Genomic DNA, 26,788 nt, shown 5'->3' with positions numbered 1-26,788 from the left:
TAACATTAAGTAAATTCACAATATTCAATATCTATTGACGTATAATTATTGCTAAGACTACCCTGCGTTTTTTATCAGGTATATGTTTATAATTGTGTCCATCACAATTTTTAGATTGTATTGGAACAGCTACTCATAGAAATTTCTTCAGTGCTAACACAAAAGGAAGACTTATAAAAATGCACATAAATGTTCTGCATTTTAACAGTAAGAAGCTATAACTTGAATGCATTCAGACCTGTAGCAGGCTGTTGCTGCTGTGTAAGTGTTGCAGCCATGGCAACGGCTGCTGCATTTGGCATGTTGCTGAAAGGGGTGGGTCCAGTAGTAACTCTGGGTGCATTCTGCCACTTCTTGGCTTCTGCTCGCCTGGCTTCAAACACATCTACAGCATCTCCCAAGAACATTTTCCTGTAGCCAAGGTATTGTTCTTTAAGCACCTAAACGAAATTAAAAAAAAGAAAAGATTAATCAAGTTCTGGACTGACTCTGGTAGTATGTGAATGGATATAACTATGAAATAAGTTAGCAAAGACACTGCCAATATTATACATTCCATCTAAACTGCAAATGAGAATGTTGGTAATGCATGGTGTGGGGAGTAACAAGTTTGTGAGTTCTAGTACTCTTTCGAATATTTGAATATTTTTTTCTCTATTCTTGTCATGTCTTTACAATAAACTGCCTAAAATATTCTGGCTTCGTGAGGCCCTCTTTAAAATGAGTTAGAGCTAAGTTTTGTTGCTTTTAGGAAGATTATCCCTGAGCTAACAGCTGCCACCAATCCTCCTCTTTTTGCCAAGGAAGACTGGCCCTGAGCTAACATCCGTGCCCACCTTCCTCTACTTTATATGCAGGATGCCTGCCAAAGCATGGCTTGACAAGCGGTGTGTAGGTCCACATCCAGGATCTGAACTGGTGAACCCCGGGCTGCCTAAATGGAGGATGTGAACTTAACCGCTGCACCACCAGGCTGGCCCCGAGTTAGCTAGGTTTTGAGACAAGCAGAGTAATATCTAAAATTTCATTTTAATATTCCAGTTTTTCATCAAATTTTCCCCTCCAATGTCCAACCTTTTGATAACTTTTAGATTCAAAAAGCTTGAAAACAAAGTACTAAATACGTATTTGTTAAATATCTTTCTTAAAAAGCCTAGGTAACTTATGTTGAGCTTGTATAACCAAACAGGATGGGAGTGGGAGGCAGAGGAGTGAGTTTATAATTTCAGAGTAAGAAAGAAAAAATCAAGTTCATAAAGTGGGCTGGTTTATCCAATGCAACATCTGCTTTGATTAAGGCCATTAATATGGACCATTCTGTTTCACATTAGAATTATTAAATACTTTCATTAAAGATTTAACCTAATTTAGATCAGTTTTATACCACTTTTTGAAGAGAGGTAGAATTTGCATATTTCCGACCCACTCTTAGCAGAAATTAATAAATATTAAGCTTTTTGGTTTTAACAGAGAACTCAGAAATCTTACTGTTGTTTATAGTATTTAAAAGCTATCATCCCCTTTATGTGGATGTCAGTATTTCATGTTATAGTTCCAAACTCCTCTGCCTCTATAATGTACTCAAGTAGGCCTGCCAGGAACTGAAAATTGGGAAAACTGCAGTCAGAATTAGGGTGTGCGACGTTGGGAAACTGCAGTCAGAATTAGGGTGTGCGACGTTGGGAAACTGCAGTCAGAATCAGGGTGTGCGACGTTGGGAAACTGCAGTCAGAATCAGGGTGTGTGACGTTGGGAAACTGCAGTCAGAATCAGGGTGTGTGACGCTGGGAAACTGCAGTCAGAATCAGGGTGTGTGACGCTGGGAAACTGCAGTCAGAATTAGGGTGTGTGACGCTGGGAAACTGCAGCCAGAATCAGGGTGTGTGACGCTGGGAAACTGCAGTCAGAATCAGGGTGTGTGACGCTGGGAAACTGCAGTCAGAATTAGGGTGTGCAACGCTGGAAAAACAAATACTACTAGAACTGATCTCCCCCAAACCCATCCTCCTTTTTCTGTGCGGTTACATAAACATACCCATACAATGTTTGGTATCAATAGCCCATACATTTTATTTCTACTTCAGATACTAGGAAATAATGACCCGTCTTAAAGACTCTCAAAAGACAATTAGTTTAAGAAAAAACAAAAAACTGACATCAGGGGCTGGCCCCGTGGCTGAGCGGTTAAGTTCGCGCGCTCCGCTGCAGGCGGCCCAGTGTTTCGTTGGTTCGAATCCTGGGCGCGGACATGGCACTGCTCATCAGACCACGCTGAGGCAGCGTCCCACATGCCACAACTAGAAGGACCCACAACTAAGAATATGAAACTATGTACCTGGGGGCTTTTGGGAGAAAAAGGAAAAAAATAAATAAAATCTTAAAAAAAAAGAAAAACTGACATCAGCCATGATTTATATAATTAATTGATGAAACATCCAATTTTGTTAAGGACATTACCTGGCTGGATCAGGTAGCTTAAGACTGTTTCAATACATTAACTCATGAAAAACAATATAAAAGGAACAAAAAAATGCCTCTTACGAGATTTCTATGAGAAGTCAACAAGTCTACAAATTACAGTGTGCTCACTAAATGCAGCTGAAAATAAATGGCAATGTAGCAAATCTGATCATGGAATATCATTTGGTTCTTGGGAATGTGTATAAAAAAAAGAGTAGGTCAAAACTTCATGTAAAGTTCATACAACACAATCTGAGGCTGTTTTGTGCAAATCTCTGTCATTGTTTTATGGTCACTGTTTTATTGAAAAGTGTAGTTTTTAAACCAGAGAGGAGAAACTGCCATTGAAAAAGCACGTATACTTACAAATGACATATCTGGAATTTGCTTTAAAATACCCCAGGGAAGAAAAGCATCTCTGTGCGGAGAACTGATAAAACAAGATCAGCAGCATCTTGATAGTGACTGAAGGTGGGTGGTAGTACCTGGGCATTCATTAGGATATATAGCATGTATTTGAAAATTTCCATAATAAAAAATAGCCATCCGCACAAGAGACTTCAAAGTACCAAGAGAGAATCATCTTTAGCACTTTAAAAACTAAAGTAATATTTACTATAATACATAGAAATCTCACGAAAATCTGATAAAAACTCCTCCTTTAAAACGAAATTATTTTAAAGATTTAGTTTAGAATTTTAAATCTATTAAAGAAAAAGGTCTGAAGTGTGCTATTATTTCAGAAATGCTATAATTTAAAGGGTTACCTTTTTAAAAAATTCTATTACCATGCTTCAGATTAAAATAAAAATAAAGGGCTGGCCCAGTGGCGCAGCGGTTAAGTTCGCACATTCTGCTTCTCGGCGGCCCAGGGTTCGCCAGTTCAGTTCCCGGGTGCAGACATGGCACCACTTGGCAAACCATGCTGTGGCAGGCATCCCACGTATAAAGTAGAGGAAGATGGGCACGATGTTAGCTCAGGGCCAGGCTTCCTCAGCAAAAAAGAGGAGGACTGGCAGTAGTTAGCTCAGGGCTAATCTTCCTCAAAAAAATAAAATAAAATAAAAATAAAAATAGTGGTAATCTCGATTAAACTCTATTCTACACAGTTAATAATTTATTTAGACTCAGGTTCAGATGCTTTGAATTTTAAAGGTTTTTTCTGGCTGTATATAACTCCAAGAAAGATTTTAATTACATTTGCTTAATTAGCTGGAAAAAGTGTACTTACATTTAACATTTCACTTAAAGTTTAAAAATTAACATTGTTACATGAGGTTCAAAATACTCAGTGACAGATTACTTTATTTATATTACTTAATAAACACAAACAGTTTCCTGCATTTATGGACAAAGCAAGTTTTTTTATGCAGTGGCTAATAAACATTTAAAACATATATAAAATTAAAGCAGTGCAAAATGATTTTGCTACTAGGAATGTTTATTTTCTGTAGCAGTGTTTTTTGTGGTAGAGATGGAAATAACCTAAATGTCCAACAAAAGAGGATGGGTTAAACAAACTATGCACATACATATAATGAAATCCTAGGTAACCACTAAAAATGATGTCAAAGAAACATGTGTTATGAACACAGAAAGTGGTTCACAATATGCTGTTGAAAAAAGTTACAATAACAGATTGCATATGACACTTAGATCTTTTTAAAAAGAACAGATATTATCCATGGATTTGTCTGCGCATGATTATGGACTATTTTAGTTTTAGTCTTTTTCACTTACATGTAATTTTAGCTATTTGTGTAATAAGCATGGATACTTCTGTCCTGCAAACGAACAAACAGTTTGCTTGGGTCTAGAAATCCAGATAGTTGAACTGGCACTGAAAACTTACCTTTACATTTTCATGAATAGACTGAAGTTGTGCAGCTAAAGCTACAAATGTTTGATAAATTTTCTGCATAGCCATTGACAAATCTATAAAAGAAAATTATATTATCACACAAATACATGTATAACACAATCAATGTTATTTTTCTATTACTTGAGTACAATTTTACATTGGGCCTCTTAATGTGTAGGAGGAAAAAACTCCATCAATATTTCTGCGGCTAAGAGAAGAGAGCAGAATGAGCAGGCTGAGAGAAGGATGTCTCCATCAGCAACATGCAGAAGGGGAAGAGGCCCTAAGACTTCTGCCTTTATTAGTATAGTAACAATTCATAATAAAGCATTTTATATTTACGAGGAATGAAGATCTAATCAAGGATTTTTAAGGAAATTTTCTTATGGCAACTTAAGACAACTACTAGTGGTTATCTAGAATATCTACTACATAACAAAGCCTAACCTCTCTCTTATCAAGAAAATTGTGCTATCAAAAGAAAATCACCACAGAAAACATGTTACCTTGAGGGGTTATATGTGAATTATTTGCTTGAGTGGCAAGATGGTTTTCTAGTTCTTCAATCTGCTGTCTGTACTGCTGAAGCTGTACCTCAAACTGCTGAACCAAGATTCTAAAGTAGCTGTATAAAACATTTACAAAGTCAGATCAAAGTTTTAAAAACATTATTTTCTTTATATACAAAATACCAGGGGCCGGCCCCATGGCCGAGTGGTTGGGTTCGCACGCTCTGCTTCGGCGGCCCGGGGTTTCGCTGATTCGGATCCTGGGCGTGGACCTAGCACCACTCATCAAGCCACGCTGAGGCGCTGTCCCACATGCCACAACTAGAAGGACCCACAACTAAAATACGTAACTGTGTACTGCGGGGCTTTGGGTAGAAGAAGGAAAAAACAAATAGAGGAAGATGGGCACGGATGTTAGCTCAAAGCCAGTCTTCCTCAGCAAAGAGGATTGGCAGTAGATGTTAGCTCAGAGCTAATCTTCCTCAAAAAAAATTTTAAAAACATAAATAAATCTTCATTAAAAAAACAGAATACCAAATAAATAAACATAGGCCCCCTTTTAAGCAGGGCCTTTGAATTAGTCTGATGATATAAGGTATCCTTAAGAGGCAGGGATTATTATTGAAACAAAAACCCAAACTTGTAAGTTATCAAGGTATCAAAAATAGTTGCATATCCTTACTCCAAACATGAAAAATCCCAATCAAGGGGTAATCTACAAAATAACTTAATACTCTTCAAAACTATCAAGATCATCAAAGACAAGGAAAGACTGAATAATTGTTACAGATTATAAGAGATTAAGGAGAAATAATAACTAAATGCAATGTGAACATGATCCCATAGTAGAAAAAATACATTGGCGGAAAATAAGATCCAGGAACAGAAAAAGCACATTAGTGGAAAAGTCAGTAAAATTCAAATAAGTTGAGTAGTTTGGTTAATAATATTGTGCTAATGTTAATTTCCTGTGATAATTATACTATGGTTATGCAATATGTTAATGTTAAAGGAAGCAGGGCAAGAGATATAAGGAAAATCTTTGTCCTACTATTTTTGCAAGGTTTCTGTAAGTCTAAAGTTCAAAATAAAAAGTTAAAAACACAGTGCAATTGTAAATCAGATTTTACAATCAGGTACTTAAGAGTTCTTCTATTTATAATCTGAAACATTACTTATAATCTGAAAACACTACAGTGTACTATAGGAAGAACATGCAATTATTACTACTATTCTGATAAATTTAACCAGAGAATGCTGGAAAGATAAAAAGGAACTTGAATAGCATGCAAAGCAGTCAATGTTATTCTATTAGAAACGGGGAGCTGTGAAAGCTTTCTGCAGTGGAAAGTGATACAATTCAACCCATTTCAAAACTATCTTTGATGGCAGCATGAAGAACAAGACACAGGGATAAAATACTAGAGGAAGTCCAGCGAGGAAGCATATCTCATGCCACCTTGAATACGATAAGAGGAGTATCACTGTCGTTAATTTCCTGATTTTTGATCATTGTACTGTGGTTATGTAAGAGAATATTCTAATGTTTAAGAAATACACACTAAAGTACTTAAGCATAAAGGGCATCATGTCTGCAAATAACCTATTCAGGGGAAAAAAGTATATATACATACACAGAGAGCAAGGAATAAAACAAATTTAGTAAAAATGCTAACATGGGGAATCTGGATGAAACGTATATGGGAATTCTTTGTTTTATTCTTGAAACTTTTCTGTAAATCTGAAATTATATCATAATAAAAAATTGAAAGGAAAAAAGTGAGGGAGCAGGAGTCAGACCTCTACCACTCACAAGCTCAGGACTGCACCTCTTCATGCCTCAGGCTCCGCATCTCTCAGACTGCACAGTAACAGCTGCAGAGGTTTTGTGGGAAATGAGATGAAGCATGTGAAGTGCTAAGCACACTGCTTGGCGTATGGGAAGAATTTGATAAGTATTAGCTATTATTATCTCTAGCAACTCAAAAGGACATTAAAAAAAGACAAGACATACATCACACGCGTGGAAACTAAACAGATACACAAGCTGACTAATGAGATTACAGGTGGATTTTTAAAATTTAATTTTACTTGTCTACATTTTGTAATTTTTCTTCCTGAAGATTCATTACCTATGTAAATAAAAGCTATGCAAATAAGTAAAAGGGTTGAACTATATTTAGTATGCCCTGTTTACAGAAAGGACTATCATAAAATTATTTTTAAATTAAAAGTCCTTATGGGTAAAAATGTAAGTTTCTACTACCTGTACAACTTAATAAAGAGGAACAGACCCTATATGTAACATGTAAATGAAGTGTAACTGCCTAACAGTAGTTAAAAGCGAAGATCTTAGCCTTCACTTACCCTTTAATAAAACAAGAATAATCAACTACCCTCTTAGGGTTATTACAGAATTATATTTAAAAATCCATGTAAAGTGCTTATTAACTCAGACTTGGTACGTAGTAAACTAAAAATTCTTACCCAGTGTATTGTTTTTACTGTTGTGCTTTCTTAAAGTGAAAAACATTTGTTTAAAAAAAATCCAGTAACTTACTCAGCAGGAGCTGTATTTTCATGGTGGAGTCCAGGTGGTGTTTTCTGGGTTCTTAAAGCTATTTCAGCATTCTTTAACTCCTAGTATATTAGAGGTTTAAAAAAAAAAGGCCAGTTAAAAGTTAGGCTAAAAATACCAAGATCCCTGGACTGGAACTTCAAACAATGCCATTTTTAGAGAGTCATGCCATGAGAACATATGGATAAAGCTGCTTTACAACAAGTTGCTAACACCTCTTTCCAGAGAAGACAAACTACACTTTTTTTTTGCTGAGTAAGATTAGCCCTGAGCTAACATCTGTTGCCAATCTCCCACCCCCACCACCAGCTCACCCCTAACTAAGGAAGATTAGCCCAGGGCTAACATCTGTGCCAATCTTCCTCCACTTTATGTGTGGGACACTGCCATAGCAGCAAGAAACTATACTTTTAACAAATTTTATGATAAATTTATAATGAGGTGCTGGTCTATTTTAAGAAACTATAGATTTCTGTAGGATTCATACAGTTAATTCATCCACAGTGGAAGACTATGCTGCTATTTAAACATCTTCAATATACAAATGTAGAGAAAACTATTTTAAAAAAGCAATGCAGGGGCCAACCCTGTGGCATACTGGTTGAGTTTGATGCACTCTGCTTTGGTGGCCTGGGTTCACAGGTTCGGATCCTGGTCGCAGACCTACACCACTTGTCAGCCATGCTATGGGGCAACCCACACACAAAATGGAGGAAGACTGGCACAGATGTTAGCTCAGGGCGAATCTTCCTTAAGTGAAAAGAAGACTGGCAGAAGATGTTAGCTCAGAGCAAATCTTCCTCAATGGAATAAAAAAAAAAAAAGAAAAACCAAGGTAGTAGTAATAATAATGTTGAGGCTCATGATGGCAGCAGCTAACACTCTGGGCACTTACTATGTACCAAGAACTATGCTAAAGGCTTTACTTACATTATCATGGTTAATCCTCAATAATAACCCTATAATGGAGCTCATGTCCCCCTTTTTACAGATGAAGACATGGAGTTACAGAGACATTAAGTCCTTTGCCCAAGCTGGAAGACCTGAGAAGCGAACTGAGGCAGCCCAGTTCTTTGAAAGCTTATAGATATAATCTTTCTTATATTGCCTTCTTCTGCTCCTCAGTGCAATTTCTATCTTCTAGGCAGAGGTCTTCCAAGACAGATATTCTGTTTTACCCCCTTATACTTCATACTCATGTCATTTCACTGCTTTTTCAACCCCTATTTAAGTTTTTCTTATTAAAAAAAAAGTATTATACCTTAGCTTTACATTCCCTGCAGCCACCTCTTGCCCTCATTTTACGCCATGCTGTTAAGTCTCTAACTGTTCTCTCCACTTCCTTTTCACTCTTCAATCTGGGCTTCCATCCAGTGGACTCTAGTATAAATGCCCTGGAGAGGTCTGGACTATTCAAACTCCGACCCTGCCTACTTCTCCAGGCATGGGCTCTTGCCAGGTCCAGATTCACACTCAGGGCTCCTGTAATACTAAACTATCAATCCTCAAACATGCCAATTTCATGCCTCTATGCCTTTGCTTGTCATCCTTCCTCCCTATCAGCCTGGGCAACACCTGTGTATGTTTCAAGACTCAATACAAAGGTGTCCTACTCCTGACAGATGATAAAAGTGTCCATTTGAGCCCCTGGTGTCTCTATCATACCTTGCACCTGGAACATATTACCTGATTTAACTCATTCTCCCTAGTGTATCATAAGTGTTTGGATCCCAAATGCCTGTTGAAGTGCTCTGCACATAACAGATCCTTAAAAATGTTCACTGAATGAACACATGGACTCAGCAATGTAACTTCAATGAAGCATGTGGCACCCACCCTACCCTAAAAGAATTTTAACCACCCTACTAAATTCTCAAGTTGTGTATCAAAAAATGAAGTATACAAAGGACTTTGCTTTCACAAGGTTCTGGTCTACACAATCACAACACTGCTCCTCAAGCTCAAAACTGCTTGTATTTCCCAGAAAAAAAGGCTTTCTTTGAAGAAAAGGTTTTGGGGTTAAATAAGATTGATAACTACTCCACTAAGGGAGTCAGAACATTTTTTTCCATTGATAATTCACTAGACTGTGAGTAGAGCACTAATTCCTGTATATTGCAAATAAGAATAATCTTACATCAAATTTCTTTGATATCTCCTATAAAATTTCCTAAATTCAACTCAGATTATTTTTCCCTTAAGGAAAGTTTCTTTGACTTATATCCTCTTCTTCATTTGCCACCTTTATACTCTATCCAATCTTTTATTGTTTCATTTACCCCACCAGACTTTTAGTACCTCTGGAGTTGTCTTTTTATCTCTGAAAGACTGTTAACAAGTCTAGTATGTAACAGGTATTCCACAAATACTTGTGACTGGAATCATCCAGTGTTAAAATTACAGTGGACCCCATTATAGCATTAATTACACTTTTTCTTGAGTTTGCCAGCTCTGTTAGTTTGCTAATGACCTTTTCCATACAATTTATATAATTTCATATATGAAATTTATAATTTCATGTAATGTTTAATCAAAGTCTAAACATTCTCCGTAGTCTAAAACCATAACTAACATTTTCTTCCTCCTAGAAAGTACATAACTGATGATATATAAAGAAAGACTAAGTGAGAAGGAAACAGGGAGGAACCTTTTATTGATATTTAACCAAAGAATTTGTAAGCAAACAGGAAATATGAAAGCAAAGTCTTTGACCAGTCTTTGAATTTCCTTTAAACATCATAGTTTAGAATAGCTATCTTAGTAACACATTTTTATTAAAAACATCACAAAGTATTCTCCAATAGTTGACTTAAAAATATAAGCAGGTACAAACTTCCAGTTATAAAATAAATAAATCCTGGGGATGTAATGTATAGTATGACTACAGTTAATAATATTGTATTGTATATTTGAAAGTTACTAAGAGAGTAGATCTTAAAAGTTCTCATCCCAAAGGGAAAAAAAATTTGTAACATTTATAGTGACAGTGGATGTTAATTAGACTTATTGCGGTGATTGTTTCACAATATACACAAATATTGAATCATTATGTTGTACACTGAAACTAATATAATGTTATATGTCAATTAGATTTCAATAAAACAGACACATAAGTACCTTTAAAACTTTTACTTAAAATATTCTCACTTCATTTATGCCGAGCACAGCACTCCGAGAAGCCAAAGTAAAAAGGCGTATCACATGAAGTTCACTGACTAATCGGGCAGAACTTCAGGGAAAGATTTCTGGACTGCCACGATGAGATCAAGTACACTTCATAATTGTGCAATACAAAACAGAGGTAAATCTTCTATCATCATTCTTCCCCACTGCTACAGAGAACTACTACATATATATTTTACATATTGTTTAATTCACCAGAGACAAAAAACAAGTAGACATGAGTGACAGATGAGCCTCATTAGTATGTTTATTAACTGACGTAAGACTAGCAAGCCATCAGTAGAACTCAGTATCTATAAAGCATGATAGAATTTTTATTTAATAATTCGCAGATCCAACAAACAATTTTTTCTGTCGAGCCGTTCCCTCTGGTATAATATAACAACTTAGCCAGCAGGCATTCTTATGGAACAAGCAGTTAGGAGCATAAGCTCTGGAGCTGGATTGACAGGGTCTGAATCCAAGCTCGTCCACTTGTTAACAAAGCTCTCTGCCTGTTTTCTTGTCTACAGAATGAGGATAATAACAGTACCTACCTCACAGGCTGTTGTGAAAACCAAACTGGGTTAATATATATAAATCATTTGGAATACTTCCTCACATGTAGTAAGCATTCAATAAAAACTAGTAACTATTGTTATTATAGCAATTTAAAAGTATATGACCTACATGGTTTTCTAATAGTAGATCTGTATTAAACTTGTAATTTAAAAAGACTTATTTCCATTTAAAAAAACAAACAAAAACCAATGATAAAATGACTGTAAGTTAGTTTACCTGAGCAGTTTCCATTTTCAGTTTGTCAATATTGAGAGTGTTTCTCTGTAGTCCACTGGCAGCCAATGACAGAAGCTGCTTCAGAGCTTTAAGATCTTCTTGTACTTTAAGCATTGCTTTTGAAGACATTCTGCTAATTTCTTCTTGGACTTGTTTTTGTTCCTTCACAAATTTCCTTACAAAAACAAAACTGAGTTTTAAAAAAAATACACTTTTGGTTTCCCACAGAAAGAAAGTACATTTACAATAAGTTGGTCAGAGTCCAAGTATTTTAAGAAGCAAACACTAAAAATTTATCTATAGTTCACATGCTTTTTTTAATAGAATGGCAGAGAATTTTAATTCCTGTTGTTCTACTTTCTAATTTCTAAAAGCATTAAAATTTTAATCCAAGTTAAAATGTTTAGGAGGAAGAGATGTTCCCCCTAAAATATATTCAAAATGTTTAGGAGGAAGAGATGTTCCCCCTAAAATATATTCTAGCATTCTTCAAGTATGATTTATCTGATCATATATGACACACTTACTGGAGATTTTCAACATCCTGGCAGATGACAGGAGGTAGATTTTCATCCTTCAGGGCCTTACTATCCCTAAGAAAAATACCACAGACATATTAAAACCATCGAGATTATAAAAAGCTGACAGCTGAGGTATACTAGACTATGTGTTAAGATACTAGAAAACAGAGCAAATATTTCCCATTTATAGCTTTCTTGAATGATTTCAAAGTTCTTTATAAAGAACAATAAATTTCCTGACCTATAAAATAACTAACAACTCATCTGACATGGAGATTTCTTTTCTAAGACTGGCATCTATTCTAAGTAATTAAATGCATTTGACTAAATGTTTAAGAAAAAAACTCAGAAAATACCACAGATTAGGTGAGATATTGAACTAAGTTCCCCTGGCTCAAAAATTCTATGACTGATATTTTATTCAGTTCAAAAATATTAAAGCATTCACTAAAGAAAGTCTACAAATTTCTCATAATGAGATGCTCACAATATTTTACTTTATTATTTTATAACTTCAATTTGTTCTTCAACAAAGTAAGACCTAGGGAATTGCTTAAGGGAATCATAACTACTTAATGAAGACAAGAGTAAGTGACATTTGGCATCACGTAAGAGAATCATGAGCTAGATTTCAGTTACAGATCTGCTGCTACTTCCTTGATATAACCGTAGGCCAACTCGGTCTCTCGCATCCTCCTCATTTATGTAAGAGGCTAAAGTATACACAAGATGTTGTGGAGGAGTGAGCTTCATCATTTATTTACAAATGCTTTATTTAATGTAATACAATCTGGGTGAGAAAATATAATTTGGTAATAAAAATAATAATCTTCAAACATATGTATGATGTATACGGAGGCTATTCTCTTCATCATCAGGAAATAAATGGTACTGGCACAGTAATTTTTATATAAAAGGGGTATATATATATGTTTTCACTTATATATATAAATAAAAGGTGCTCCAAGAGTAAAGTTCCATGAGTAGTTCAATACTTTAATAAGTTAAAAAAATACATACGTGTATTTGTATTTATTGTATTATTTGGGGAAAAGCCAACCACTTCCTAGGAAGAAGTGATCCTAAATTTCTTTAATGATTAAAAAGTAAAGATTTGACCTTTCAAAATCTTTCTAGAGCATATGTTTACTATTTTATTTTTGACAAAAACTGGTTGAAAGTATTTTTCTTCTAAGTGCCTATACAGTTTCATTTACTTCCAACCATACCATTTGCCTGCAATTTAATAAATAAAACTCCTTAATTAAAATATTTTAAAAGTTAAAATATAAACTTACTCTGGTCTTGTTCCTGTTTTATCACCTAGAAAATTCAAGAAGCTTCATGTAAAAATAGGTAATTTAACAATGTATTCCAAATACATGTTTTAAGTTAACATAAACTAAGTTAGAAATAGAAACTGTTAAGCATTTCTTAGACCGCCTCTTAAATATCATGCGATGTCAACTTGTCACAAACTCCAAAGATAGCATGTTATGGAGACATGTTCAGGTATAGATCTTTGCATCTATTTCTTTCCACAGTAATTATCCTCCTTTTTCAACTATCTTCCATGAAAAATATTCTTCCTAGCAGTTTAACTCCCAAGAGCTTTACTTGACACATTTTAAGGCCATATCAGTGTAGAATACTAAAATATGTCAGATTACCTGAATTTCCCTATTGTACAAAAGCAGCAAACTAAAAAAATGAAAATAGTTTTTAATACCTGCAGACATATCAACAGCTCGCTCAGTAATAACACCTATTTGATAGTTATCCTTAATAATATATATCTAAAAGCAGAAAAGTAAAAATGCTCCTTCAGCAAATGATGCAGTGATTACCTTTCTGCTTTTCCAAAATTATTTCTGACTATAGGACTTGGTTAATTAAGAAAATATAGAAAATACAGAAACACACAAAACTTCATCCCACCCAGGGCGCTCAACGGTTCCTTCCAGCCTTTTTCTGCACTTACATACATATTTTTAAAAGCAATCGGGATTATCATAAATAATATTTGAACATACATTCTCAGCATGTTGGGAATATTTTCCATTCACTTACAATGACTTTAAGTGACCGTACACTACAGATGATGTACTGTATCATAACCTTTATGCCCCACCCTTTTCTTAGCATATTAGCATTTACTACATAAATAACGCTGCTACAATGAATGTATTTTTCTACAAATACTTGTGCATTACTTGATCTGTATTCCAAGAGGAATTTACAGATCAAAGAATACGCCAAGGAAGGCCTCTGATATATTACCAAACTGATCCCTTAAAACAACTGTCCCAATTTACTTTCCCTTCTACGATGAATAAGAGTACTTTTCCATCACACCCTTAACAACCAACATATTTTTAAAAAAAAAATCATTGTCAGTGTATAGGTGAAAAATGCCACTCCATTATAATCTTAACTCATATTTCTGACAGTATTAAGTAAAGCAAAACACATTTCAACTGTTAATTAGACAAGCATATTTTTCCTTTTGTGAAATGCCTATTCATGTAATTTGTACATTTCTGAGGTCTTTTTCTTACTGACTTCTAAGAGCTATTTCAACAGTAAGTATATTAAGTCTCTGCCTCAAATGTATCATATTTCATGTGTCTATTTCTAAAATTAGATCCTTATAATTGTTAAGACACATCTCAATTTCAGAGACGTCAACATGTGAGAAAACAAGTGCTTTACTTTCAATTTGTCATTTACCTTTTACTTTGTACATGGGGTTTCTTTTTGTTTACCTCCTTATTCAACCGTAATTTATTTTTCCATATTTTATTATTTCACTGAAGCTAAGTTTTTCTTTTTTTTTTTTTGAGGAAGATTAGCCCTGAGCTAACATCTGCTGCCAATCCTCCTCCTTTTGCAGAGGAAGACTGGCTCTGAACTAACATCCATGCCCATCTTCCTCTACTTTATACGTGGGATGCCTGCCACAGCACGGTTTGACAAGTGGTGCCATGTCTGCACCCGGGATCCGAACCTGCAAACCCCAGGGCGCCAAAGCAGAACGTGCAAACTTAACCACTGTGCCACTGGGCCAGCCCCCAAATTTTTCATTTCATAGTTTAACATTTCTGAAATTGGCACCCAGGACTTAGATTTAATGAGACAATAATACAAAGTAGGGATTTAATTTTATTTTTTTCCAAATAGTTCATTTTTATTGACTAATATCTTATTTTGCTATTTCTTTGCTATTCCATTTTTATCATATTTTACAAAAATTTATATAAACAAAACGTATATATAAAACTTGAGCCTGTTTCTAGATTACCATGGACTCCTGATTAGTCTACCTAGCTTTGCCTCAGTCATAAAAGCTTCCTAACAGTTCTCCACATCTATTCTTCCTTCCTTTCCACAGGGTTGTCAGAATGCTCTTCTTAAAATACAAATCTCATCATGTCACATTACCCAAATCAAAACCCTTTAGTGGATCCCAACTGTCTTCAGAATGATTACAGAATTCCTTAGCATGGCAGGCAAGGCCCTTCATGCTCTCTGGAGTCTGATCTTTCTGTTCTGTAGCTGCCCTGGCCTTCCAGCAGTTCTTCAAAAGGGCCAAGGTCATTCTCATCTCCAGGTCTCACTGCATGCTGCCCCTTCTTCAGGAAATGGTGTTTCCTACCACTCTTCATCTGATTGAACTCCTCTGATAACGCAGGTCCAGGCTAACTGATATAGCTACTAGGAAAAAATAGAAATCCTTTAGATTAAAAAAAGAATCCCTTGGGCCAGCCCTGGTGGCCTAGTAGTTGAGTTCTGCCCACTCTGCTTCAGTGGCCCAGGTTTGGCTCCTGGGTGCAGACTTACACTGCTCCGTTAGTGGTCATGCTGTGCTGGTGCCCCACATACTAAAACATGGAGGAAAGATTGACACAGATGTTAGGTCAGGGCGAATCTTCCTCAGCAGAAAAAAAAGAATCCTTTGACAACATAACAGACTAAAGGGAATTGGGATATGGTACATGTTGGCAATAACATTTATTCCATGCATTCCTTTCACTCAACTCTAGCTAAGGCATGTGAGTAGGACGATGTGGGGGGAGGTGCAGCAAGGGTAAAAGACAGGGGAGATTAACTCTTTACATTTCTCTTACACCTTCGCCTCAATCTGCCCTTTCACATGGAGCCTAAAAGCAATCAGTGAAGACAAAAGTAGTCTCATGCTTAAAACAGAACTAGTTGGAGGGTATCAGGCTGCTTCAAATGAGTAAAAAAATGAGCTGCTAAAACATCTAAGGCTATTTTTCTAATTATAGAGTTGCCATAAAGAAAAGTAAGTAAAAACAAGAGATAGGACCCTATGTTTAAGAATTAGTCGATTCTCTTTCAAAGGGAAATAAATCCAAATCTTTTCAGTTTAAAAGGATTTTACCAACTTTTGGAATAGTAATTCTAAAAGCATCTAGAATAGCATGTTCTTATAATAATACCCATGTCCAATTTAAAAAAAATTCGTATACAGACATATGGACACTGAATATGTTACACCTTCATCCACTACCTCACTTTACGTTCTTCAGAGAGTATCAACGCAACAGGTAAATATGTACTCTAGTGAAACATGCTTTCATCAGAAGCAGACAAGATGTTGCAAAACAGAACAAAAAATCACACACACAGAATCAACAATAATAATAAACTTCTCAAAATGAATTTGGATTGGCAAATTTTTAAAAAGAATATTCAGGATGGCAAGAGCACAGGGAGAAGGGCATTTTCATACTGTCTGGTGGGGAAATAAAGTGGTAAAATCTTTCTGGAAAGTAGTTTCACAATATATACCAAGAGTCCCCAAAATGTCCTTCTCTTTAAGCCAATGACTCAATTTCTAGGTATTTTACCTAAAAAAAAAAATAACCCCAAATACGAACAAAAATTTCTAATAAACGCAAATACCTAGACAGCATTTACTCTGTGCCTGGCTCTGCAAAGGTTTACAAACAGTAATCCTCAAACCAATCCCATGAAGTAGGTACCATTATTTTCCCCCACTGTATAGATAAGGAAACTGAAGTACAGAGAGGATGAATAACTTATATAAGTCACAGAGTTTATAAACATTTGAGCCAGGATTTGAACCCAGGCAATTCAGCTCCAGAACTGGCACTCCTAAACTGTGATAGTATGTTGCCTCTCTCTATAAAGATGCCCAATACAGTGATACTTCCCAGAGGAAAGGAACTGAAAACAAACACTAACAATAGGGTGACTGTTAGGTTGACTAAATTATGATATATCTATTCATAAAACTGGTACTAAGCAGCATTAAAATACTTTTAGGAATTATTGACACTGACACATATTTGAGATACATCATATGAGAAAGAATAGGTTACAAAACAATATATTTATCATGATCCCAATTTAAAAGTATACAATACACACATTAAGATAGCTAAATAAGACATATGCACATATAAATCTTATTTTCCTACAAAAATAAAATTTTCAAAGCACAACACACAGCAAATTCATGAAATATGATGCAAACAAACTTAACAGTAAAAACTTTACCACTGAATATATAACTAACAATCTTTGAAATATAGGAATCAAGTTTCCTTAACAGGACTGTTAGAACAAAAAATTACAATAACATTACTTACTCTTTTTATCTGACGAGCTACTAAAATCTATACCACCAAGGCCTTCATTGCCTGCAGTTGAAGTAGCTGCCGTAGTTCCCAAGGTCAAGCCTAAAGCATTCTGTCCAAGTCCTACAAACAAGCCAGACATCACTCACAAAGCTCACTCAAAGGCTTTATAACCATCTTCCCTCACTGACCAAAGCACTCAGATACTTTTAAGTTGGATCCCAGATTTTCTTCATACTTGATTTGGGCAAATGACAAGAAACAAATCTACAGCATGCTTCGGACAAAGACTTACAGTCTTGCTTGGATTCAATGCTATATGTAGTTTAGATGATGTGATTTTTCTTTATGAAAAGGATCAGAATGTATCTGTTAGTTCAATATATTTGGACACGATTTTCTTGTTTTTAAACTCTCTCTACAAAAGCAGCTTTAGTTTGTACATTTTCAGGTAAATAGATCGTCTCCCAATCATGCTTTGGAATTGTATACTTTTAAAATAATCTAGTCCTGGATGTGTTAATTAACTCAATGGTGGGAATCCTTTCACAATGTATATGTATGTATGTATCTCAAATCATCATGTTGTACACTTTAACTATCGTATAATTTTGTCAATTATACCTCAATAAAGCTGGGGGAAAATAAATAAAATAATCGAGTACGAATTTACAAGATTGTAGTATAACATAGAGCAAACAGCTTTACTATTAATGAAATTTAAAGAACTGATATTGGAAGTCTTACAGTTCAAACATCATCAAAATTTCATAGTCTCAAGTTCTTTTCATAAAACTTTTGAAAACATAAGTAGACTTTTTAAAATTTAGACATTTATTTAAATCTTACCTCACTGACAAAAGGAACTGAAGAGGCTAGACTATAGTTAATCTTAAGTCATTAATGTATACTTGTGAATCAAGTAGCAAAATGTCAAAGATCTTGCGTTGGTAAATTATGCAAATCCATGCATTCTGAACTGTGGATCTTTTTAGACAAGACGCTATTTACTTTAAAAGCAAAAGAAACAGTAGGCTGTACTAGATAAGAGCATGGGATAACTGAAAACTGGATTTAAATCTTGGGAATGCTTGAAAAACATAGCTAAAAAAATAACTGTTGTTAATTTTTTAAAAATCAATGCCGCCTTTAGGTTAACATAACCATAAATTAAGCATTGACTATTGTGTCAAGAGCCTAAGAAAAATCAGAACAGACCTAAAAACTCAATAACAAGACACAAAAACAACTCTCTACCTCTCCTTTCTATTATTTTTATGTTTTACTTTCATAGGAATTTTTGGGAGATGTTCAAAATATTTATCCTGCAAAAAAATATGTTACAGTCATCTAGTAATTTGGTTACTAGAAGACTATTTGGTTATTAGTAGACATTTTCAATACTATAAAGTTAGACAATAATGATAAAGATAAGTCTTTGAAAGATTAATGCAAATTTGAACACTACAAATTTCTACAGATCATTTTGACAAAGTCATTTTTTCCCCTTCCACTGACTTGGAATTTCTCCATTAAATTTGGTCTCTGAACAGAAGACATGAAAGAACCATAGTTTTAATAGAAAATATAGTCACATTCCTTCATCTCTCCCACCCAACCAAGTAAAGTATCAGACACATACTAGGTGCTCAGTAAAACTTCTGAAATTAAATAGCTATTGTAAGTTAACCTAAGTACTATTGGAAATTCTGTGATTTCAACATCTATCAACTTTTCCCAATCTGTAAATTGTTAAACAGAAATTCTTGCTGTTACAATGCTATGTGAGGTAATTACACAATTTCTTCAAATAAGAATGCTTTTCTCACTCCCACAAAGCCCCACTGGCTTTCCTACATTGGCCTTAACTATAACCAATATTCAAAACATCTGTAGAATCCTTAACATGAAGCTTATCTCAAAATAAGCATGAAATGAGAAATCAGACCAAGATATAAAATATTAATTCAGTATCCTCTGCCAGGTGAACTGGTACTTCAGCATTTTGCCTGACTATAACAAAATTATTTAATATTTGTGTTTTAAAATTTTGCCTTCAAAGCATGCTAATACCCTTTCCTGGTGTCTATAATGGAAAGTCATTCCTAGAACTGGAGCTTAAAACGTCAAGTTGTCTTACAATGAATTTAGGCAGTTACATGATCTACAATATTCAAATGCCATTTATTAAAAAGAAAGTTTCTCTAGAACAGTTTACCAACCAGGGCTCCTCTTTCTTTCCTTACCTAGTCAATTAATATTGAGAAACAGGAATATGTATTTCTAAAATACAGCTAAGATGTCCAATTATGTATAAAAAACATTATTTTATAATTCAGTTTTCATACCAAAGGGAAAATACACAGGATAAAGAGACAAAGTGATCTGCTCGAAAGGCCAAAATAAAGATAAAGTAAATTTAAATATAAATATCTGCTATTTCTGGAAAGCAAATATCAATTACCTGATGTTGCTGTGTTTGTACTCTGGAAAAGTGAACCTCCCAGACCAGCTAAGGCTCCCCCTAAAGAAAGGCCTGTTGATGCAGTCGTAGTTGTGGCTGTTGCTCCACCCAAATTATTTAAAGTAAATCCTGTGGATGCTATAAAAAGTGAGATTGTAAGCCTTCACAAAGAAACATCATTCCTAAGAACACTACAGAAAATACAAAACACTTAGTAAAACAAAACGATGTCGTCCATGATAAAACTGGCTCTTGGGGAAAAACTACTCACTAAACATAAAATTACATACACTTAATAAAGAGAAATAGTACCTTCAAAGTAAAAACCAGTAACAGAAATATGGGCTTTGGGTAATAACAGAATGGTACTAGGTAACTGATTCTGGACAGTAATAGTTTTCAACCCAGTTCACCAATCCCACCCTCAAAATTGAATGAATCCTAAGCCAGGAAAGGTTTATGCAAACTCTTGATCCTTCCCTGTCACCAAAATGCTCCTTGAAGACAAAGTGGATGTTAACATTTTTACATTTTACCTCTCTCACTCTCTCCCCTGACTTGCTATGTAAACAGAGACCAACTTCCAAGACGTCCTCCGCTGCTTTAATGCCCAATGCTGACCTTCTTCACAAATCAATTAGTAAGTCAAAACTGCTAAATGACTGACATAAAAATTTTCCCAAACTAAAGTTATCTTTAATAAAGGTGGATATCTATGCTCACTAGCCAAATAAAGTTGAAATTTAAGCATAAAATGCAACTTTTTTCCATTCTGCCTCACCTGCCGGAGTTGATGTCAGAGCAGACGAAAGAGTAAGACCACTAGCTGAGGTAGAAGTAATAGGCAGAGCAAACGGCGTGGCGGATGCTGCCGGTTTACTGAATCCTAAACTGAAACCAGTGGTAGATGCAGATGTAGTAGCTGGCGTTCCTTTAAAAAAAAAAATCCTATTTTACCATAACTGTATATGTATTATACCAGCTTCAACCAGGATCCCTAAAAGTTTATGATCCTACTTTTTGTAGAGAAAACAATGATATGCGTACTTATGCATGTATGAGAGAGAACAATATGAAAGTTGGAACCAAATCATGGTGAACACTGAAAAGATGGCCCTGTGAGTCAAGAAAAGCAAAAGAAAGTCCAATCAGCATGGTAATATTGAAATCCAATGTCAGTTCTACTCCAGGGTTTACCTAACCCAGCATTTACCCTTCCTTTCCTTCGTACTCAGCACAAGAACACTCCCTCTTCTCCAAGAGCATTTAAGCGACCACTCTGCACTGCTTCAAATCCTCTTCCTTCTGGCTTCTGTTTGTCAGCTCCCAGTTCTCTCCCTCCTACTCCCTGTGCTATTCCTCTCAGGCTGCTTTTGTAGATCTCCTGCCTCTGTTCACTTCTTAAATGATACTCCCTATGGTTCCACTCCTGCTCCCTTACTTCCCGAACACTCTCAGGCACTTTCAGAATTTCAGCTGTAGGCACACGGGTCTAAATCTGCATCTACCTGAGTCTCCATTCACTAGCTCTACCTGGATATCCCTTTGGACTCCTACACATCTCCCTATAAAAAACTTTCCTAAAAACATGTCCCACCGTGGTCAATTCAGCTGCTCAAGCCAGAAACCACAATCATCTTTGCATCCCTTCCCTCCTCTGCATTCTGTTAGTCACAAGTCCCGTCAATTCTACTTTAGAGATATCCCTTGATTACAAACATCTCAAAATCCTTAGTTCAGGCCATCTCTCTCTCAAGAACTATTACAATAAACCTCTTAATTTGTTTCTCTGCTATCGGTCTCTTCCAACCACTAATCTATTCTTGGAATTATCTCAGTTACTTTAAAAAGAGAAAGGGGCTGGCCTGGTGGCACAGCGGTTGAGTCTGCACGTTCCGCTTTGGCGGCCCAGGGTTCACCGGCTCAAATCCTGGGTGTGGACATGACACTGCTTGGCAAGCCATGCCGTGGTAGGCGTCCCACATATAAAGTAGAGGAAGATGGGCACGGATGTTAGCTCAGGGCCAGTCTTCCTCAGCAAAAAGAGGACGATTGGCAGCAGATGTTATCTCAGGGCTAATCTTCTTCAACAAAAAAAAAAAAAAGAGAGAGAGAGAGAACAACAAAAAAATAATACCCTGGTGATTCCCCCAGACTTAAGGTTCCCACTAGTGCTATACTGTCTCTAAAATAGAGTCTAAGGGCTTGGTATGACCACCTTTCCTATCTGGTCCCAACCTGCTCCTTAAATCTCCTCTCCCTATCATTCCTTCTTCTGAATCCTAAACTCCAAGAACAAAGTATTTTTCCTTTTTCCCTGGATCCTTTTACGATTTGGCCTTTGCATTGTCCACTCCTTCATCTGGAATTGTTTCCTACTCCCAAAATAAACTCCAACTCTCCTCTTCCTCTGGCTTCCTTGGCGTCTTTCATACATCGTTAGAGCATTTATCAGATGACACCAGAACATATATCTGCCTGTTCCCTTCACCTCACAACAGACTGAATGCTTTGCTCACGCACTCAGCAGTTCCTGACATCAGTACCATCCTGATCACCAGCATCAAACCAAGATCTAACAGTGAACGTTCAAGGCATCATGCATACCCAAGGCCACTGAGTTGGGAAATAGCAGCTGCTCAAAAAGTATAAACGAAGAAATGCATGCATCATCTGCATTTTGGCTTCTCCTGAGAGCACTGAGAGAAAAGAAGCCAGAAATTATACTTTTGGATTGCCCTTACCACAAGTGGAAGTTCCTACCAGAGTTCAGTGCTTTGAAATCATGTTCTACCCTCACAGAAAATAGGATCCAACTGCTTTCCCTTGTAGCCAATCCTGTCTAAAACCCTGGTGGTGAACGGATGTGTTGTGTTTTCTGTTGACAAGTAGCATCCAAATAAAGTCCACCAACCTTCATTTTCATGTTTAATTTAATTTAATTTTAACTGAGGTTCCTCAATGCCTTTCAGTCTTTCATTTCCTTTCACATTATTTACTGCCATCCAGATTCAAGGCAGGCAGTAACCCTAGTCATCCACATTCCCTTCAGCACATCACTACAGAGAACCATGATGTTTTTGAGGCAAGGGAATCCAAAAACTTTTCAGTCCAATACCCTCGTTTTATAGATAACTAAAAGCTGCCAGACATTACATGACTGTTTAAGGCCTCACAACTATTTAGAGGTTCAACCAGGGCTTAACTCCAAGACTTCCGACTAGAGTTTAGTGCTTTTTCCACTACAAGGACGCAAATGACTGAAAATGTAATGTGAAATAAATTTCCACAGAAAAATCATTTCTGTATTTAAATTTTTTTATGAATTAAAAAAGACTATCTAGTCACTGATTTTTTAAAAATTCAAATACTGAAAGTCAGTATCTGTGATCTATATTCAGTTCCTTACATACTTTCTTCTACACCCAAGCTCTGTGAGATATTAGGAAAGAGAAGAGCAGAAACCACAGATCTGGGATCTTTCCTCAAAAATTCTTACCCAGAGTTAATCCAGTAGTTATAGTTGTTGCTATTCCTGGGGATAAGAAGAGAAATACAATTTAATCATCACTGGAAGATGGCATTCGTTTTGTGTGTCATAAGGGCAGGAGTTGGATTCCCTCTCCGGGAGTGATAACACTGCTAACAGGAACAATATGTATCACAACATCCTCCACAACCACACCCTAACACAAGTGCTCTACGGTCTGCGGACTACAAAGTACAGAATGTCACTAATTAGGAAATAAGATTTGTAAAATGCAAACAACTGTTGTTTATAACAAAATTAGGCAAGGAGAAAAAAAGCTACTCCAAGCAAAACACTGGCACACAGAGCTGTCTCAAGAAGCTCCCTGGCTAGTCTCATATTTACTCGTGCAGTTCTTTCATTTTCTACATGTGGCTGTGAAAAGTACGGCAATCAAAGCTGGAAAGTCAACGCAAAAGGTGGTAACAGAGACCAAGGGGCTCTGAAGTAGAGAATAAAGGGTAAATAAGGAAGCAAACTCTTAAATGGTAGCTCCAGTGAAACATATTTTTAGCTTATAATAACAAACTACCTGTAAGTATTAAAAAAAACTTTTTATTATTGAAATGTCCACCAGAAACCTTTACCTCTTGCCCTTTACTTAGTGAAACAATTGCTTTAATACAAAAATTTAAAACATCTCTTAGGGATATAAATTATGAAGTTATATCAAAATACAATGCTGACTGTCCCATATATGCTAATTTTAATTAACATCCAAATTGGCAAACTTAACAATCTTCACTAAAGCAAAACAACATTATATAGTCTAATATTAAAATTTTAATTACTTTAACTCATTAAAGAGACATATCTTCTTCAATTCTTTAAGTGGGTGTGTGTGTGTTTTTTCCTTCCATACACTAAAGTAGATCATAGCTGCTGACTGGGCCTATTGCTGGCCCTTAATTGCACATCTCTATGTTTCTTTTCATCTTCGTATTGACCATTTTTAGGTCTACCACCAATGACGATTCTTGTAAAAGGAGGAGACAGAACCTGAAAAAGAATAAATATCTCAAGCTTACTTCCTGAAAATGTGGCAATCCTCCTTACCTGTATTTGTTCCTCCTAGAGTGAACCCAGTGGCAGGTTTGGATCCAAAGAGCCCGGTTCCAAAACCACCCGAAGAAGCAGATGTAGTTGCTGGAGTCGAGGTGCTCCCAAGAGTTCCAAAATTGAGGCCCACAGAGGGATTGCTTGTTTATAAAAAACACAAAATGAAGTCTACGAGAGCCAATATTTACTTAAGAAAAATGAAAATTAACTCTTCAAGGTTAATTTTTCTTTCATTTAACATATTTAATACATCTGCATAGGATACAAAAGGAAGTAACAATTTACCTTTAACCAAACAAGTTCAAATATTTTTCTGTTCTCTTTAAAATCTACATATAAAATTAGTCTTAAAAAATATAATACCAGTCTTCAAGAAAAGCATAATCTATAGCAAGTAGGATTTCAGACCCCAAGAAATCATAAACAGGTTCACACATATTCTGCTTTCACCAGTTTTTGTTTGAAAGTTCACATATTTTAAAACAGCCATAAGGAAATCCCATGAATGTGGATCATTTTCCTCTTAAACTACTCACACACAGTTCTCATTGCTAAATTATTTGCTTCTTCCCCAACTATTAATATAAAGAAAAGAAAGACACACTCAGAAATAGAAAAGTTACTCTCAGTTGTCTTCACCATCTTTCTATGGCTATATTACCATATTCATGGGGGGTTGGAGGATTAGGTAGGTATCTTGCCACCGAAAAAGCTTTAGGAAGATCTGGGTGCAGCGCGTAGCGGGGAGGGACAAGAACAGACACATCCAGGTAAGAGTAAAATGCAAAGCAAAATTACCCTCTGTCAAGATTATGTGTTCATCAGTAGAAATCTTCTTCAGAGTTTCTGAAAGCTTAAAAAGAGCAGCTGACAATAACAAGCGATGTGAACAAAGCTCACAACTTTTCAATGGTCCTTATCCAGTCTCAGAGGCTCAAACTCACCGCCCGTAGGTGGGAGAATAAATTATGAAAATAAGCCAAAAACCTCGACAATTTGACACTCCAAAAATTATGTAGGAGAGTTAAGAGAAATTATAACATGTACAACATAACGGGAAATCCCATTCATCCTATAGATGTATCTTTATTACTTCTCACTCTGTCCTTCCAGACAGACATAATCACCATGAGAGACCCAATGTGAGTTTAAAAAAGCTTAAAAGTCAAGGGTGTTTCAATTTAAGGGGACGGCAGCAGTGTTGTGGCTGGGTTCGAGTATCAGCTTCCCAATGTGCTGGTACTTGTGTGACATTAAACTTTTTGAGACTCAATTTCCTCATCTGCAAAATAGGAATAACGGTATCCACTTAACAGAATTTTTTATAAAGATTAAGAGATTATGCAGGGCAAATTAACTTTACTCAATAACTGTTATTACTTACTGTTATAAATAATACTTATAAATTCAACTGAACACATTACGTACAAGGTATTACGCCAGCTAATCACTGTGAGGGGAATGCAGAAGGAGGAGCGTATCAATGAGGTAGAACTTGAAATCAGTGAACAACACTGAGTAGGAGGAAGGAGAGGGCATACCCTAATTGTGTCTTAATTTACCACTGATTCTAAAAATGATCCTTATGAACACGTGTGTGTGCCCCTGGGTGTATGAAGTATAGGGGGTCGGCAGAGCAGGGTTGCAAAATCTCGTAAATCTTTAAACATTTAATCAACTGAATCAAAAGGTATTTTAAGAAACAGTATTGGCAAATATTGAGGACATCAAATTAAGAAAATGATTAATATGCTCGCCTTCCTCCCAAACAAATCAGTGATCCCATTTGTATCTACTGCTATTCCAGAAATAAACAAAAGAAGTACAGTGAAAGTATGTACTTTCAGTCAATTAAAATAATTTAAAATTTCTTGACAACTTAAGAAAACTGAAGACACAAGGAAGTGTTTTGTAACTAAAGTTGAAAACATTACCAAAGAAATACATCAAAGTGAAATCTTCTTACTCTACCAGAGAAGCAAAAGGGAAATTTCTCTGCAGCAGAGAAATTTACTTACTTAAGAGAAAAACAAAAGCTACCCCCGCCCTGACCGATTATTGCCTCAACCCAGTATTATCTGCCAATGCCCCACAGGACGTCTTGTAGAAAAGCCCTCGACTCCAGCAGGTCCGGCCTGTTATTTTAATTTCTGGAGCTTGGGTTCATGCGGACTTAGGAGCTAACAGACCAGCTAACATTTATGGAGCACTCACCAAGTG

General features: G+C 35.9%; 1 protein-coding gene across 4 annotated transcripts in view; it reads right to left on the bottom strand.

The window, feature by feature from the left end:
- The window catches only part of NUP58 (nucleoporin 58), a 51,122-nt gene that overhangs the window by 20,893 nt on the left and 3,441 nt on the right, over nt 1-26,788 (bottom strand). For 2 of the 4 annotated variants that reach the window (XM_023621408.2, XM_023621406.2), the window contains exons 2-13: nt 24,566-24,708; nt 23,480-23,515; nt 20,762-20,911; nt 19,981-20,118; nt 17,529-17,639; nt 13,188-13,212; nt 11,896-11,961; nt 11,369-11,543; nt 7,391-7,470; nt 4,828-4,946; nt 4,313-4,395; nt 239-440 (exon numbers count right to left, since the gene is read on the bottom strand). In XM_023621408.2, the coding sequence (XP_023477176.1) occupies nt 239-440; nt 4,313-4,395; nt 4,828-4,946; nt 7,391-7,470; nt 11,369-11,543; nt 11,896-11,961; nt 13,188-13,212; nt 17,529-17,639; nt 19,981-20,118; nt 20,762-20,911; nt 23,480-23,515; nt 24,566-24,708 (1,328 nt within the window). The remainder of the gene's footprint in view (nt 1-238; nt 441-4,312; nt 4,396-4,827; nt 4,947-7,390; nt 7,471-11,368; nt 11,544-11,895; nt 11,962-13,187; nt 13,213-17,528; nt 17,640-19,980; nt 20,119-20,761; nt 20,912-23,479; nt 23,516-24,565; nt 24,709-26,788) is intronic. The other 2 variants (XM_070240116.1, XM_023621407.2) reach the window with 1 other exon arrangement.

This window comes from Equus caballus, chromosome 17 (assembly GCF_041296265.1).
Source record: "Equus caballus isolate H_3958 breed thoroughbred chromosome 17, TB-T2T, whole genome shotgun sequence".
Classification (NCBI taxonomy): Eukaryota; Metazoa; Chordata; class Mammalia; order Perissodactyla; family Equidae; genus Equus; species Equus caballus.
This window is presented reverse-complemented; position numbering and strand designations above follow the sequence as displayed.